Genomic DNA, 18,820 nt, shown 5'->3' on the forward strand with positions numbered 1-18,820 from the left:
AATGACATTTTTGAATACACTAGATATGATATTTCTCCTATTACTTATGCCCTTTCCATGGGAATTGCTTTATTTTTTGTCCAAATGTCCAAACTCAACCTATCTTTAACATTAATGCCACTGGAAACTCTCATTATGTTCTTGCATGGCACCACATGGATCTGTGTCTGATGTGGGAGGAAGAGGCAGCCATTTTATATTCACAGAGTAGCATAGAGCTGAATGGTATTTGTGAGACTAATTGAAAACCAGTACATATAAATTTAATAAAATGTCCAAGTATTATGTCAATTGTAAAAAGACAAGCATGAAATGGTTTAATGAGTAGTTGGGATCAGTTGGGATGCGCTTGTATCAGCTCATATGAAACACGATCTGATGAAGCTGTTTATCGCATTACTGTTGTTTTCTGGTAAAATATATCTCCAAAGATGCACAAAACCCAATGTGTATCAACTCTGCTTCTCCTCCATGACTGCAGCAAATTTCCTTCAGTGGGCATCTAAATGGTTAACCCCATAAGTGTATGATTATGATTAAGCTTTTTTCGCATTACTGTTATGCAGTTTTGTCTTTACCTTGTTAAAAAAAAAGAAGCCTATTTGGATTGGCTACCATGATTTGCCCATCTTAAAATGTAAAATCATCAATTACATTTTGAAAACAAGACTTCATGTTGGCTTTTTTCAGAATGGGAGAAATTTACCCAGAAAAAGCAACGTGGCATAAAAACAAAAACAAACAAAAAAAATAATTTAATTTTTTCAAGATTTGCTTTTCCAAGTGTCTTTACCGTTATTGATCAATTTTGTAAATGACCTAGTTTGAGTTTAACTATTGGACAGAGACCATAACTACACTGTAGTAAAGTAGGTCAGAGCTGTGGGGTGTAATGCTCACCCTCATTGCAAAGGCCCCCATTAAAGCCTGGCAGACAGTCACACGTTCCACTGACATGGTGGCATGGTCCATTACTGTGGACACACTTGGGACATGTCTGACTACAACGGGGACCAAAGTGACCTGGAGAACATACTGTATAGAAAAGGGAACCCAAAGATTAGTTCATGTTATTCATGCCTCATGCTCACTTGAATGTAATTCCCAAAGCAAAAGTTAAAAATAACAAAACATCTTCACTCTTTACTAGAGAGCACTGTACAGTGAAATTTTAAATGTCTCTGAAGTCGTATAATGAAGAATGCAACCTAATTTTCAGGGAAATATATATCTCCAAAGTTCCACAAAACCCAGTGTGTGTCAGGTCTCTGCATCTCCTCACTGGCTGGAAATTTTCTTCAATGGGCATCTAAATGGTTAATGCCACAGGTGTACTTTGGATTTTCATTTTCCTTTCATGCATTCTTATTGTGGAACCACCTCACATAAAAGTACTGGAAAGAGCAAGTAGGGGAAAACCCTGACACCTGACTCTCACCTTTCTCACAAGCACATGTCCTTCCAATAAGGGCAGTGATGAGTCAGTTTGGCCTCTACCAGTGTGAGTGGTTGCTTTCTAAGTGCATCTCTTTCCAGGTTGCACAGTGGAGTAAGGGAATAATATGTTGGCAATGTAATAAAAATAACAATGAACAATAAATATACATATACTGTACGCTCTTAGTAAAACCTAACAATGGTCGTAGAATTAAAGTGAAACAATAATTAAATGACTATTATTTGAAATGGTAAATTTGTTTTTCCAAATAATAAATTGAACAGCATATTTGACCGTAGAGCGAGCAAATTCATGCATCTCTAAGTGTGACCTTTGTAGTAAAACCTTTGTAGGCTAGATGTCTCTGTTACTGCGCTTTGAAAACATCAGAAAGGGAACACTTTTAATGAAATAAAGCATTTAATCAAAATGTCATCACTTACTCCTCTGACAGGTACTCCCTCTGTATCCTGATGCACACTCACATGTTCCTTCATCAGGAGAGCAAGATGCTCCATTCTTGCAGTGACAGGCTAGAGAGCAGTTCGGGCCCCAGCGGCCCTCTGCACACACACTGTCACAGTGGATACCTGCTCATAGACACAATCATGTTGTCTTGAACAATATCAACTTCTCATTTTCTCTTTTGTCTCAGAGAAGTGGACCAAAAATATGTGAGACGATCTCCTAAATGGTGATTTGTCACTTAAGTGTATACCCCATCTATTTTCCCTTACCGGTCCACCCAGCCAGGCAGTGGCAGTATCCAGTGGCATGATGGCATATCTCAGCATGGCTACAGTCACAGAGCTGTTGACAGTCAATACCATAGGTACCGTCCTAGAGAACATTCAATGATCACATCAAGGCCCAATAACAATACATAGATCATTTTAAAGTTGAGACTTTGCGATAGGAAACATTGGACACAATGAGTCCCAACACGGGAGCAATGAGTCCCTGTAACTTATCATCACGGAGTACAGATTCAGCCATCCTCCGCGATATCACCATTTTGCTTTGTGGTCCCGCTATAGAGATTGTGCCCCTATGTCATAAAATCACGTGATTTTTATTTACGTCACTGTATTGCCAGTCAAACAAACCATTGTTGAAAGTTTATTTCATTGAGACGAAACGGAAATATGTCTTATAGCACGACACCCAGAGTTTTGTCCAATACCGTTAAACATTTAGAAGGTGATAATAAACGAAGGTACGTGGAAATTTAGAGACACTTGGCATAGAGAATCCATATTTAATGCCGAAGTCAATGATTTCATCAATATGAAATTTGACTGTTAATTTGCTTCTGCTTGTCTTGGGCAAGTCGATATACACATGTATCTGGTGAATAAGTCATCGAGATTTACACAGAAGAGTTTGAACGCGTATAAAAATCTGGACACATACAAATACTTCATTGCTGGATCTGTTCTCAATCAGGAATGAATCCCACATAGTGATGGACAAAATATTTTATTGTCAATACAAATACCAATATTTAAATAAATGAAACCTGGTTTTACACAATCTTGCATTCATTAACTATGATTGGGCAAAATATTTAGGCCAGGGCATCGTCTCCTCCGCAGACGGAAGAGTATTGCTGCCACACGTTTACCTCCGTAAACCTCTTTGTGACAGACGCTTTTTTTTTTTTTTTTTAAATACGTTGTACATTGTTCTCAAATGAGTCAACTTGGCATTATACAGTGAAGAAAATACGTATTTGAACACCCTGTATATTGCAAGTTCTCCCACTTGGAAATCATGGATTCAATCATTCAATCATAATTGCCAAGCAGCTTGGTGAAAAAAGGTCCACTGTTGGAGCAATCATTAGAAAATGGAAGAAGCTGAACATGACGGTCAATCTCAATCGGAGTGGAGCCCCATGCAAGATATCACCTCGTGGGGTCTCAATGATCCTGAGAATGGTGGGCAATCAGCCCAGGACTACATAACAGGACTTGGTCAATGACCTGAAAAGACCACCGTTTCCAAGGTGACTGTTGGTAATACACTTAGATGTCATGGTTTGAAATCATGCATGGCACAAAACATTCCCCTGCTTAAATAAGCACATGTCAAGGCCCGTCTTAAGTTTGCCAATGACCATTTGAGAAAATTTTGTGGTCAGATGAGACCAAAATTGAACTTTTTGGTCATAATTCCACGAACCCTGTTTGGAGTAAGACGAATGATGAGTTCCATCCCAAGAGCACCATCCCTACTGGAAAGCATGAGGGTGGTAGCATCACGCTTTGGGGGTGTTTTTTGCACATGGAACTGGACGACAGCACTGTATTAAGGAGAAGATGACCGCGGCCATGTATTGTGAGATTTTGGGGAACAACCTCTTTCTCTCAGTCAGAGCACTGAAGATGGGTCGTGGCTGGGTCTTTCAACATGACAATGACCCGACGCACACAGCCAGGAAAACCAAGGAGTTGGTCCTTAAGAAGCATATCAAGGTACTGGCGTGGCCGAGCCAGTCTCCAGACCTAAACTCAACAGAAAATATTTGGAGGGAGCTGAAACTCCGTGTTTCTCAGTGACAGCCAAGAAACCTGTCTGATCTAGAGAAGATCTGTGTGGAGGAGTGGGCCAAAATCCCTCCTGTAGTGTGTGCAAGTCTTTTGACCAACTACAGGAAATGTTTGACCTCTGCAATTGCAAACAAAGGCTACTGTACCAAATATTAACATTGCTTTTCTCAGGTGTTCAAATACTTATTTGCAGCTGCATCACACAAATAAATCGTTAAAAAAATCATGCATTGTGAGTTCCGGATTTGTTTTTTTAGATTATCTCTCTCACAGTAGACATGCACCAAATGCAGACCTATGGGGGCACAAACCAGTGCAATCTGTAGGCCGGTCCCAAGCCCGGATAAATGCAGAGGGTTTCGTCAGGAAGGGCATCCGGCGTAAGAACTGTGCCAAACAAAAATGAGCGATCATCTAAAAAATCCCATACCGGATTGGTCGTGGCCCGGGTTAACAACGCCCGCCCCCGGCACTGCTAACCTGCGGGGCATCGGTGGAAATTCAGCTACTGTGGGTCGAAGACAAAGAAGAGGAGGAAACCGGATCCATCGTCAGAAGAAAAAGAGGAATGCACAGAGCCTACAACTGAGTGTAGGGACTTTGAATGTTGGGACTATGACAGGAAAAGCTCAGGAGTTGGTTGACATGATGATGAGGAGAAAGGTTGATGTTCTGTGCATCCAAGAGAGCAGGTGGAAAGGTAGTAAGGCTAGAAGTTTAGGATTAGGGTTTAAATTATTCTACCACGAAGTAGATGGGAAGAGAAATGGAGTAGGGGTTATTTTAAAGGAAGAGCTGGCTAGGAATGTCTTGGAGGTGAAAAGAGTATCAGATCGAGTGATGAGACTAAAATTTGAAATTGAGGGTGTTATGTATAATGTGGTTAGCGGCTATGCCCCACAGGTAGGATGTGACCTAGAGTTGAAAGAGAAATTCTGGAAGGAACTAGATGAAGTAGTTCTGAGCATCCCAGACAGGGAGAGAGTTGTGATTGGTGCAGATTGTAATGGACATATTGCTAAAGGAAACAGGGGCGATGAAGAAGTGATGGGTAAGTACGGCATCCAGGAAAGGAACTTTGAGGGACAGATGGTGGTGGACTTTGCAAAAAGGATGGAGATGGCTGTAGTGAACACTTATTTCCAGAAAAGGGAGGAACATATAGTGACCTCCAAGAGCGGAGGTAGAAGCACGCAGGTGGATTATATTTTGTGCGGACGATGTAATCTGAAGGAGGTTACTGACTGTAAAGTAGTGGTAGGGGAGAGTGTAGCTCGACAGCATAGGATGGGAGTGTGTAGGATGACTCTGGTGGTGGGTAGGAAGATTAAGAAGACAAAGGTAGAGCAGAGAACCATGTGGTGGAAGCTGAGAAAGGAAGAATGTTGTGCGGCCTTTTGGAAAGAGGTAAGACAGGCTCTCGATGGACAGCAGAAGCTCCCGGAAGACTGGACAACGACAGCCAAGGTAATCAGAGAGACAGGCAGGAGAGTACTTGGTGTGTCTTTTGGTAGGAAAGGGGAGAAGGAGACTTGGTGGTGGAACCCCAAAATACAGGGAGTCATACAAGGAAAGAGATTAGTGAAGAAGAAGTGGGATACTGAGAGGACTGAGGAGAGGCGAAAGGAGTACATTGAGATGCGACGTAGGGCAAAGGTAGAGGTGGCAAAGGCTAAACAAGAGGCATATGAAGACATGTACACCAGGTTGGACACGAAAGAAGGAGAAAAGGATCTCTACAGGTTGGCCAGACAGAGGGATAGAGATGGGAAGGATGTGCAGCAGGTAAGGGTGATTAAGGATAGAGATGGAAATGTGTTGACTGGTGCCAGTAGTGTGTGAAAAAGATGGAAAGAATACTTTGAGAAGTTGATGAATGAAGAAAATGAAAGAGAAGGAAGAGTTGAAGAGGCAAGTGTGAAGGACCAGGAAGTGGCAATGATTACTAAGGGAGAAGTCAGAAAGGCACTACAAAGGATGAAAAATGGAAAGGCAGTTGGTCCTGATGACATACCGGTAGAGGTATGGAAGCAATTTGGAGAGATGGCTGTGGAGTTTTTGACCCATTTATTCAACAGAATACTAGCGGGCGAAAAGATGCCTGAAGAATGGAGGAAAAGTTCTAGTTCCCATTTTTAAGAACAAAGGGGATGTTCAGAGCTGTGGGAACTATAGAGGAATAAAGTTGATGAGCCACACAATGAAGTTATGGGAAAGAGTAGTGGAGGCTAGACTCAGGACAGAAATAAGTATCTGCGAGCAACAGTATGGTTTCATGCCTAGAAAGAGTACCACAAATGCATTATTTGCCTTGAGGATGCTAGTGGAAAAGTACAGAGAAGGTCAGAAGGAGCTACATTGTGTCTTTGTGGATCTAGAGAAAGCCTATGACAGAGTACCAAGAGAGGAACTGTGGTACTGCATGCGTAAGTCTGGTGTGGCAGAGAAGTATGTTAAAATAGTACAGGACATGTATGATGGCAGCAGAATAATGGTGAGGTGTGCTTTAGGTGTGACAGAGGAATTTAAGGTGGAGGTGGGACTGCATCAGGGATCAGCTCTGAGCCCCTTCTGTTTGCAGTGGTAATGGATAGGCTGACAGATGAGGTTAGACTGGAATCCCCTTGGACCATGATGTTCGCAGATGATATTGTGATATGCAGTGAAAGCAGGGAGCATGCAGAGGAACAATTAGAAAGATGGAGACATGCACTGGAAAGGAGAGGAATGAAGATTAGCCGAAGTAAAACAGAATATATGTGCATGAATGAGAAAAGTGGAGGGGGAAGAGTGAGACTACAGGGAGAAGAGATAGCGAGGGTGGAGGACTTCAAATATTTAGGGTCAACAATCCAGAGCAATGGTGAGTGTGGTAAGGAAGTGAAGAAACGGGTCCAAGCAGGTTGGAACAGCTGGCGAAAGGTGTCTGGTTTGTTATGTGACAGAAGAGTCTCTGCTAGGATGAAGGGCAAAGTTTACAAAACAGTGGTGAGGCCAGCCATGATGTACGGATTAGAGACGGTGGCACTGAAGAATCAACAGGAAGCAGAACTGGAGGTGGCAGAAATGAAGATGTTGAGGTTCTCGCTCGGAGTGAGAAGGTTGGATAGGATTAGAAATGAGCTCATTAGAGGGACAGCCAAAGTTGGATGTTTTGCTGACAAGGTTCGAGAGAGCAGACTTCGATGGTTTGGACATGTTCAGAGGCGAGAGAGTGAGTATATTGGTGGTAGGGTGCTGAGGATGGAGCTGCAAGGCAAAAGGGCGAGAGGAAGACCAAAGAGAAGGTTTATGGATGTGGTGAGGGAAGACATGAGGGCAGTTGTGTTGAGAGAGGAAGATGCAGAAAATAGGCTAAGATGGCAAAAGATGACACGCTGTGGAGACCCCTAACAGGACAAGCCGAAAGGAAAAGAAGAAGAAGACAGTAGACATGCACCTACGATGAAAATTTCAAACCCCTCCATGATTTCCAAGTGGGAAAACTAGCAATATTACAGGGTGTTCAAATATTTGTTTTCTTCACTGTATTTCCAAGGATTTGGAGCTCCACTGCAGAGCCTTTATCCACAGATGGAGAAAACTGGGAACAGTGGAAAAACTTTAAAGGAGTCTATGACTTATTTTACTTTACTTATTACTTATTTTCTTCACTTTAAATACTTCTTGATAATTTGAATAATTCCTACCTGAAATGAAATAATTGCTACATAGGCGTGTGTATTTTGTTGGGCACCATCGATCTTTTCTGGTCTTCTCAGCTGGTATTCTTTACAATGATATCTTTTAAGAACTGTCTCGTCGATTATGACAACTAACAGCACAGCAGGTCTCGGGCATTGTGAAAAATTTGCTCCGGTTCACCGACTCCCGCACTGCCGAGCAGCTTTGTTTGACCGGCAATATGGCGCCGTAAAAACCGTGACATCATGTGCACGATCTCTATACTGCATAGCAGATTTTTATTATGGTGGTTATTCACTTTTTTTATACTGTTCATCCAATATATCTTTATTATCCATTTGTCTCTCTCTCTCTCACTGTCTCTCTCTATTTCTCTCTCGCTCGCTCTCTCTCTCTCTCTCTCTCTCTCTCTCAATATATTACATGTGTTTAGGCCTCTCAAGTTAGCAATTTTTTTCAAGACGATAGTTTTCCAAAACATATCAAGACAAATGATGTCCACACCCTCTTTTTTTCTCTGCGTGGGTTCACCATTCAGAAAAAAAGTTTGTCTTCTTCCTGTCACTCAAAACAGTTCTTGTTTCTCACTTTTGACCCTGGACACCCAGTTTTTGACTGTGCTGTAGCCTATTGCATACATGTTGCATATTGCCTATACACTTTTTGCAACCTTTGGAAAATATTTAGTGGCGGTTCCAATTCAATCACAGTTGTCTGCTTTTGATGGGCTTCCAACAATGACCTCATTTCCAAAATGGTTCACAGGTACACGACAGTGTCCAATGAAACTTTTAAAAATAATAAACCTTTAAAAAACTATTTAAACCAGGGCAATGTCTGGAAAACAAAATGGCAGTTTAAAACAAATTGGGCTCATCAGTTTTTGACTGCCTCTCATCGATTTGATTTTGCTTCCACAAACAATGCGATTGTGTTTTTTTGTGAGATATATTCAAACACCAAGTATTCTTACCTGGCATTGCAGGTCACATTTATTGCCTCTCCAGCCCGCGGCACAAGTACAGTGACCAGTCACAGCATCACAAGCACCTTCATTTCCACAAAGACAGGTCATGTTACACCCAAGACCCCATGTACCACTGGGGCAGATGATGGAACAGTCCACTCCATGCCAGCCTGATGTTAAGAAGTGTTGTAATTAATTAAAAATGGATGACATTATTTGACCATACTTAAGAATAAGGTGAGCCCAGTCTGTCATCTGGGGACCAGACCCAGATGTCGTGTCAATACCATGGTTTAGAGGACTGGTTGAAAATGTTTCTCATAGGGACAGAAGCCAGAGCCTTGAATCAATAACTTTAACTCCATGATAATTAATATACAGTCGTACCTCTACTTATGAAATCAATTCATTCCAGAAGTCGTTTCAGAACATAATTCTTTTGGAAGTAGAAGCACTTTTTACATGTAAATAGCTGAATACGTGCCAAGCCCCCCCCCTCCACCCTCCCAAAAATAAGCATTGGAAGCACATAATGTAAAGAAAAATAAAAATTAGTTAATTCACCTTTGGTGTTGGGCTCCTATGTGAAGAAAACGGTGAGTGAAAAGCAAAAGGCATCATGGGGGACAGAGGAGGAGGTAAACATTTGACAGTTGAGAGAAAACATACGTACGAACGTACGCACGCACACAATTTAATTCCACTATAGTTTTTGGAACCCATGATGAAAAAATTGAATAAACTTGAAAAAAAAAAAAGAAAAACACGAAAAAGTTATAGTTAACCAATATGTGCTTGCATGTGATTCATTGACGCATGGGTGTTGAAGGGAAATGAATGGCATTACTGGTAAAGATTGACGTCCCTCCTACCAATGGGATGCCAGCGAGATGCTACGCCGATAGCCAATGGAAGAGCAGCTCTATTCCATCACACTAACCAAGATACAGGATGCTTACGTTCGGTGAAATTTAGGGGCTGCGAATCTCGCACCTATTTTTGCCTTTCTTATCGTGAATTTTCCTTCGTAACAAGTAAATTTTTTTTCCGAAGAGGTGTTTTTTAAGATTAATTTCTAATTACTAGATACGTTCATAAGTAGAGATACCACTGTACAAATCTTCGTCGTTTTCCAGTTTACCTGGTTTACAGAAGCAGGACCCATCCACAGGTGAACACAGAGCTCCATTCTTACAATTACAGGTGGAGGAGCAATTCATTCCATGAGATTCTGCTGGGCAAAGAACTGAACAGTCTAAACCCTGGATGAATGAAAAATTAGACAAGATTAGTGGCAAGTACAAGATTTACATGCTACAACTCCAATTGTTTGCTCTCAAGTGGCCCATTTCAAATATTTGTCTTGCCACTACAAAGAAGAACAAAGCCATAAAATTGGATATCCTTGTAATCAGACCTTTTCCAAATGGGTACGAAACCGATGGTGTATTATGTAGGACTAGATATTAATGTTTCATGCATATTTTGGCTCTGATGAGGCTCTTTGGGATGTTCAAATAAGTGATGGCCTCCTACGGGTTATCAAGTGGGAGGCTATAAACCCTCTGTGGTGAACTTCCACTGGGCGTACCTCTGCTCTCCAGCCCTGCTGTTGCACTTCGGCCTCAAGTCCTCAATACCTCAGCCGCTAACGCTCATACGCCTCCTCGACTGCCCCCTCCCAGGGCACTGTGAGCTCAATGATGTAGACAAGCTTGAAAGAGGCAGACCAAGGCACTAGATCTGGTCGTAGGGTGGTAGTTGCAATCTCAGATGGAAAGCAGAGCTTCTTGTCCGGGTCTGCCTGGAGCTTCCAGTCTCGTGCACTGCCCAGCTGTCCGCCGTCTGGTGGCTTGTTCGTGTGGTCGGTTTGACTCTCCCCCTCCCAAACAGCCTTGGTTGATAAGGGTGGGAGGGTGTCCAACCTCATCTGCTGGTTTCCAGAACACCAGCAAGACACTTCAGCAATTGGTTGTCCCGCCAGGAGTAGCGGCCTTGAGTAAGGCTGGTCTTGCTACCAACCAGGATGTGCTTCAGTGTTGCAGGACTTGGGCATAACACGCGCTTGGGATCTCTGGCATTCCACTGGTTTAGGTTCATTGGAGAAGGCAAGACGTCTTATATAGCTGTGATGGTAAAGCTTTCCCTGAATGCCTCCCTCTTCCAAAGCTCTTTCCAGGTGATCTTCCTTGCCTCCACTCCTTCCCAGGACAACCACTGCCCTTGCTTGGCCTGCAACATAGCGTGGCTGCACCTTTTTGCATCCTCTTCTCAACGTACCTCCCGGAGCAGCAGCTTCTGCCGCTCAGCAGTAGTGGCCTTGCTCAATACTGGTCCACTGGTCCACTGGCCCCGAGCCCAAAGCCACTCCTCTCCTCCTGCACTTGGCCAGCGATGTCCTTGTGTCTGAGTGCTGCCTTTCCCTGTTCAGTGTCAGCCAGTGCTGTCCACTTTCTCCCAGTGGCCAGGATGAGGGCAGTCTGGGCTACTAGCGGATCACTGGAATCCAGTAGTATAATTTAAAGTCTTACTTTAGCACACTTGTACTCCTCTGCCAGGCTTGAAATGGAATGATGTAACACTCCTTTACCGTACAGCCCAATGCTGCTGAGGCACCTGGGAAGGCCAAGCCACTTCCTCACAAACGAGCTGATCAGTCTCTACAGCTTTTCTACCTTTGAGAGTGGGATCTCATAGGGGGTTAGTGGCCAAAGGATTCAAGGAAGTAACCCATACTGCAAGGACCAGAGCTTCAACGTCCCAGGAAGCAGGGTCCTGTCAATTCTTTCCAGGCCACTGGCCACCTTCTTTCTGAGCTGCTGTACTTGCTCTTTTTCCTTAAGAGAGGCATCGTACCCCCGGCCTCAGCTCCTCAGAGGCTTCTCTGAAACAGTTAAAATTGGTTCGTCATCAATGTGAAAGTGGTGGTTTGACAGTTTTCCCTTGACGATGGAGATGCTTCTGGATTTACTAGGCTTGGTCTTCATGTGAGTCAGCTTGATGTTTTCCTGGAGCTTTTTTAACAATTCTGCAGTGCAGGCCTTGGTTGTGCTAAATGTGGTGAGGTCATCCATGTAGGCTCTAAATGGAGGCAGCCTCAGCCCAGGGCTTCTTCGCTGCCCACCAACCACCCAGCGAGCGGCTCGGAGGATGATCTTCATGGGCAGGGTGAATAACAGTGGGGAGATGGTACACCAAGCCATGATTCCCACTTCCAAGTGCCACTATGCAGTGGTGTACCCTAATGTTGTAACGCAGAGCTGGATATCCTTGAAGTAGGCTCTAACCAAGGTTGTAAGCGCTGCTGGGACCTTGAAATAGTCAAGCGCTGTCCACAGACGATGATGAGGGACTGAGCCAAAGGCATTTGCTGTGTCTAGGAACACCACATGAAGATCTCCTCCCTCTTTTTTTAGCGACTCAGATCTGATGCCATATAACGCTAGTGCATTCTATGCATCCGGAGAAGCCAGGTATTGCTGCTTTCTGGATTTGCATGTCAATCAGGTTTTTACCTCGAAGGTATTCTGCTAGCCTATGAGCAAGTACGCTGAAGAAAATTTTCCCTTCGGCATTTAGAAGGCTGATCTGTCGTAACTGCCCAATCTCTTATGAGTCCTTCTCGTTTGGGATAAGATTTACTCCAGTTCTACGCCAGGCAGTTGGTATCTCCTTCGTTTGCCAAACTACTCTCATCAGCTTCCAGAAGAATCGTAGGACATCTGGTGATTTTTTTTTTTTTTTTTGTAGAGCCTGTATGGAACTCCATCGGGACCAGGAGCTGATGCAGCCCTTGCTCTACGCAGAATACGGATTACCTCACCCCACCTGGGTGGACTGATATCCAGCTCGTGCTTTGGTAGATCGATTGGTGGCAAATCCGGTGGGAGCATAACTTCTTCATGACAACGGTCATCTGTGCATGAATTTTTCAGGTGTTCTTCCAGAATGGCTTTCGTCACAGAGAGACTTCCACTTTTCTCCTTTGAAAAGTGACTCTTCGCAACTCTGAAGGAATCTTGCATGCTCTTTCCATTTTTTTCTGAAGGTTCTGAGCTCTCCTCACTGCTGCCAACCTATCCTGGATTTTTTTTTCCTGCAGCAGGTTTATGCCCTCCCTCTCCTCCTCTTTGGCCTTCCTCCACAACTTCTTCAGCTGCCTCCTCTCCTTGATCAGCCGATCTATCTTTTTCTGCCTTCTGGAATTTTGGTGGATAGCTGGAACAGCCTGTTTGCTTCCACCACTCCAAATTGTTCTGCTCCATACGTATAAATTAGGTCACCCATCCTTTCCAGCGTCTTTGTACTGTTGCACATCTCTTCCAAAATGCAGGAGAGATCCATGTTGACCTTCTTCCACAAAGCCTCATCGCAGGCCTTTGGCCATTTGATCAATGGCCTACACCCCTGTATCTTCCTCTCTGCAGTTGGTTGTAGTGTTGGATTGGGTCCAGGTTGCTCTCTTGTGCCTTGTGTATTGATGTCCTGCAGGGTGTGGTATGTGTCCTGCTGCTGAACTTGTGTTGACTGACTCGACCTGGTTCTCATAAAGTAGCTGTCAATCCAACTTACCCGTTGAACCTTCTTTAGGCACTTGTTTCCTGCCCTGGTGTATCTTCAGCCCCTGAGTGGAGGTAACCTTTGCCCAACCACAAACGCAGATTTAGAGCTGAAATCCTACTTTGACTGTCACAGGTTTATTTGCTGATAAACTTTCTCGTTGTCTTTTTCATTCCTGTGTTCGTTACTATGTTGTCTCCCGATGAGCCATCTTCCGACCCCACTCTCGCAGGCTGAGGCGTTTTCTTCTTAGAGATTTCTGTAGCAATGTTGGCTGGAACCCATAGAGCAGTTGTCCTGGGCCCCTCCGCCACGGGTAGCTAGCCCGAGGCAGCCCCGTTGGGGTCTATTCCCTCCTGCCAGTTGTCTTTCCAGGCTGTCACACGGTATTTCCCTTATTGTCAGCTGCCCTTGGGGGGATTGAACCCGGGACCTCAGAACAGTGACGCCAACGCTTTACCAACTAATCCACCGTGCCGCCCATAATTTATGATATGACAATTTGAAACTTTTGTACATATTTTAACAAAAATCATGTAAGTGGACACACATGATTTGCCTTTGCGGGACACATAAAATAACGTGGTGGGCCAGATCTGCGTCCTGGGCCTTGAACTTGACACCTGTGGGCTAAACGATATATTAAATATGCTTTTATCATACAGTACTGCTTGTCCACATTTGAGTCGTGGGGGAACTGAGGCCTAACCCACCTGACTATGGGTGAGAGGCCCAGAACACCCTGGAATGGCCGCTCGTCACTGGCAGGGTACACACTGAGTACTCGGGTTAAAATCCAGCCTCTCCTGTGTGTGAGTTTGCATGTTCTCACTGTGGGCCTGCGTGGGATTTCTCAGGGTACTCCTGAGAATATCGCGTCCGAACATACATGGTAGGTTAACAGAAGACAATGAATTGGCTATAATTGCGAGTGAGTGCAAATGGTTGTTTGTTTATATGTCCCGTGCGATTGGCTGTGGACCAGTTAAGACTATACCCCGCCTCTCGCCCATTGTCAGTTTGGATAGACTCTAGCACCGCGCGACCCTTGTGAGTACAAGTGGTACGGAAAATGGATGGATGGAAAGACAGTTCCCAGAGAAAACTCCATAGAGGAAACAGAACATACATTTAAAACCCTGATCCTCACAACTTTGAAGCAGATGTGCTTATGCAGGGGTCGGCAACCGTTAACACTCAAAGAGCTATTTTGACCCGTTTTTCACAAATAAAAAGACAACACTGGGAGGCGCAAACCCTTCTTGACATCTGAAATGAAGATGTTATCTTTTGTATTTTTTGCGTGTCCATGTACCCTCTTAACAATGTGTGTGAGTGTGTGTGTGTGTATATATATATATATATATATATATATATATATATATATAAAATATTGTTCCTGATGAAATCCATGAAGTCATCCATGTTTCAGAAAATTACATTTTATTCATTGAACACATTAAACACATTTTTAACTATTACAAAACAAAACAAAAAAACCCCAAACCCAACTACAATTAAATAAACGAATAAACACGAAAAAAATGCTTGGTTCAGATATTGTGCAGTTTTGATGTTGCTGGAATTTCCGTCAAGTGCCGTCAAACGTCTCTGAAGAAGGTGAAGGGTGATCACCGAAATTGCACAAGGTTTAAAGACGGAAGTTAAAAACTTTGACTTTATAAGAAGGCATGATACACATTTTTGAGACAAATAACATACTCTTCAAGTGGACACTCATTTATTTTCCCAAACCACGCAGAGCTGCAACATAAGGCTGAAAGAGCTGCATGGGGTTCCAGAGTCGCGGGTTGCCAACCCCTATCCTAACCTCGAGTACAGTGTTCAGCCCCAATTCATAAATAAAGCAAATAATCTCAATTCATGTTTATGTCACATAAATATCTGAAGTTGTCAAAGACGAGAAAATGTTGAAAAGGTTTACCGTGAAGCCTGGAGCACAAACACATTTTCCTGTTACACTGTGGCAGTCTGCTCCATTCTGGCACTGACACACCTGGTAGCAGGACTCACCATAGAATCCTGGTGCGCACGTCTCATTACAGTAGAGGCCAGACCAACCAGACAGACATGTACACTCCCCTGACATTGGATGACAGCTGGTAACAGATAAGACACTGCATTATTAAGGACTTGTTTTTGTTTGATTATTATTATTGTCATGATGAAAGAATAAAGTGTTCCACACGTTTTCTATACTGCTTGAGAATGAAGCCTATCTCCACTGACAAGAGGCAGAATCCATCGTGAACTGATTGGCATTCAATCACTGACCACATACAGCGGTTCCACTATTTACGAAATTAATCCGTTCCGGAAGTTGTTTCATAATGTGAATTTTTTTGTAAGTAGAAGTGCAGTTTACATCCAAGATCCACCCCCCAGCCCCCCAAAATAAACATTCAAAATAGATAATGTAAAATTGTTAATTTTCCCATGGCGTTAGGCAACTATGTGAAGAGTAGGGTGAGTGAGAAGCAAAAATCATCATGGGGGATGGAGGAGGAGGCAAACATTTGACAGCTGACAGAAAACATACACACAAATGAACGCACACCACTTAATTCCACTAAAATTTGTTGGGGCTTATGATGTATAAAGATGAATGAACAAAAAAGTAGTAGTTTTCCAATGTGTGCTAGCGTGATTCGGTGACAGTCGAGTGTCCACGGGAAACGAAAAGCATCATGGGTAAAGATTGATGTCCCTGGTAGCCAATGGGATGCCAGGAGAATGATAATGGGAGAGCAACTCTATTGCTTCACACAAAGCAAGATACAGGATGTCTACGTTCGGTGGAATTTGGGGGCTGCGAATCCAGCGCCTATTTTTTCCTTTTGTATCCTGAATTTTCCTCCCTTACTAGAGACAATAGCTTTCCGACGAGGCGTTTCAGAATCAGAATCAGCTTTATTGCCCAAGTGTGTAAAAACACACAAGGAATTTTTCTCCGGCAGACGGTGCTGCCCTGGCGTGACATTCAGAACAAAGAACAACAAAGCAACAAGAACAAAGAACAAGAGACATCTCTGTTTGTAGGAAATATTCCTTATAAGAGTCGCCACAATTTAACTTACAAAGTTAACATAACATAACTCTGCCTTCGTCATCTAACATGCATGTTTTTGGAATCTGAGAAAACACACGCGGGCATGGGAACTACATGCAAATTCCAAACAGCATGTGCAACCCTCAACTGTGAAGCACAGCTGCCTTATTTTTTTTAAACATTTTTTTTGTTGGGGGGGTTGGTAAGGAATGGTGGGGAGCAGCTGTCTAAGATGCTGTTTGTGAGAAACAAGCTCAAAACGACCTTTGCTCTAGACCCAGAATAATACAATTCAGTTTTAAATCAGATGAAAACATACACAGATTACAGTTCTGAAACACCGGTATCTTTGAATAATACTGTTTACAATTTTTAATACTAATTTTCCAAATTAAACAAAAATGACAAGCAGTTTTATTTATTTTATTTTTTGTTTTTGTGTTTATACTGGTTTTGTATTGATATCTAGTCGTGATTTTCATGAGTCTCCTGTTTTTGTGTCTTCCTTGTCTGGACAATATTCCAGAAAGGAGGTTTAGCACAGAATAACGAACATGAGACATGAAGATGACAGTCCACAGTTTGGTGCGCTTGGCCACGGGAATGCAAGGACAAGGAGACGACAGATTTTTTTGTGGCACTTCCATCATGAAGTGTATTGCCAGCAAGAGCATCAGAGAAAAGACCAGACACCCGTGGCTAGCATGGTGGCCCTAAACTAATTAATCGACACCCCAGACAGTCCCTGTAGCCCAGGGGGTCTCTTGACCACTTGAAAAAGACACCATTTGGACCACTTGATCGGGACAATGAACGGGTCAAGAGTGATACCTACAGACAATGGAGCGGCACGGCAGATGAGTCTTTCGCATTAAGACGAGGAGAATATGACGAAAATATTATATTTTGAACACTCGAATGAACACCACTGGTGACTGGATTGCTGCAAACGTGAATGTCTGATGTATGATGTGTGAATCTGTGTAAATTGTACCAACAAAAAAAGAAAAACATGAATTCTATTGCAAACAGTGAGATAATTGCAACAATCTATAAGTCATATAATGCATGAACGTTCGACCGTTGGACTAGTCAATGCTAGAGGTAAACTGTTCTTGTTATCTGAAACCCAGTAATTGATCCTTTATATAAATCCATGGGTTTAAACCAAGTTGATCTTAAAATAAACCATAAACAGTGGCGAATAAGAATAGTGGATTCAGGTTTACTTTGCCCGGACACGGATCACTGAGGTCCCCCCTCTGGAGTCGGGCCTGGACGTGAGGCTCAAATGTGAGCGCCTGGTGGCCGGGCCTGCACCCATGGGGCCCCTTCCCCGTGGGTTCACCGCCTGTGAAAGGGGCCATAGGTGTCGGGTGCAATGTGAGCTGGGCGATAGCCAAATGCGGGGACCTTGGCGATCGCATCCCCGGCTACAGAAACTAGCCCAAGGTACATGGAACGTCACCTCTCTGGCAGGGAAGGAGCCCAAGCTGGTGCGTGTGATTGAGAAGTTCCGATTGAATATAGTCGGACTTCCTCTATGTGCTGCTTGGGGTCTCCTACCAGTCCTCTTGAGAGGGGTTGGACTCTGTTCCACTCTGGAGTTGCCCATTGTGAGAGGCGGAGAGCCTTATTGGCTCCCGGCTCGGCGCCTGTACGTTGTGGTTTACCTCGGTGGATGAGAAGGTAGGCCTCCCACCACCTTCGGGTTGGGGGACAGGTCCTGACTGTTGTTTGTGCCTATACACCACACAGCAGTTCAGAGTACCCACCCTTTTTGGAGTCCTTTGAGGAAGTGCTGGAGAGTGTTCCCTCTGGGGACTCCATCTCTCTGCTGGGGGTCTTCAATGCCCACGTGGGCATTGACAGTGAGACCTGGAAGGGCGTGATTGGGAAGAATGTCTCCCTGATCAGAACCTGAGTGGTGTTCTGTTACTGGACGTCTGCACTCATCATGGATTATCCTTAATGAACACCATGTTCAGACATAAGCATGTCCATGTGTGCACTTGGCACCAGGACACCCTAGGTTGCAGTTCGATGATCAACTTTCTGGTTGTGTCATCGGACTCGCCGCTGCATGTCTAAGACACTCAGGTGAAGAGAAAGGCGACCGGAACTGTGGCAGTTAGGTGGCCGGTGCCTGTCATTGCGGCAACCTCCAAACACTTTGGTGGACACCAACAGTGAGGGATGCGATCAAGCTGAAGAAGGAGTCCTATCGGGCATTATTGGCCTGTGGAACTCCCAAAGCAGCTGATAGCTACAGGCTGGCCAAGTGGAATGCAGCTTTGGTGGTCACTGATGCAAAACCCCTGACATGGGAGGAGTTCGGTGAGGCCATGGAAAATGTCTTCAAGATTGCTTTGAGGAAATTCTTGTCCACTGTCCGGCGTCTCAGGAGGGGAATGCAGTGCCACATCAAGACAGTGTATAATGATAATGGCGCAATGCTGACCTCAACTTGGGATGTTGTGAGTCGGTGGGAAGAATCCTTTGAAGACCTCCTCGATTTCAGCGACATGCCTTCCCATCAGGAGGCAGAG

General features: G+C 43.9%; 1 protein-coding gene across 2 annotated transcripts in view; it reads right to left on the reverse strand.

Moving 5' to 3' along the window:
• Positions 1-18,820, reverse strand: part of megf10 (multiple EGF-like-domains 10) — a 139,800-nt gene that overhangs the window by 52,314 nt on the left and 68,666 nt on the right. For both annotated transcript variants that reach the window (XM_061802002.1, XM_061802001.1), the window contains exons 10-15: positions 15,147-15,321; positions 9,783-9,903; positions 8,648-8,811; positions 2,176-2,278; positions 1,882-2,028; positions 901-1,035 (exon numbers count right to left, since the gene is read on the reverse strand). In XM_061802002.1, coding sequence (XP_061657986.1) covers positions 901-1,035; positions 1,882-2,028; positions 2,176-2,278; positions 8,648-8,811; positions 9,783-9,903; positions 15,147-15,321 — 845 coding nt within the window. The remainder of the gene's footprint in view (positions 1-900; positions 1,036-1,881; positions 2,029-2,175; positions 2,279-8,647; positions 8,812-9,782; positions 9,904-15,146; positions 15,322-18,820) is intronic.

This window comes from Syngnathoides biaculeatus, chromosome 17 (genome assembly GCF_019802595.1).
Source record: "Syngnathoides biaculeatus isolate LvHL_M chromosome 17, ASM1980259v1, whole genome shotgun sequence".
NCBI lineage: Eukaryota > Metazoa > Chordata > Actinopteri > Syngnathiformes > Syngnathidae > Syngnathoides > Syngnathoides biaculeatus.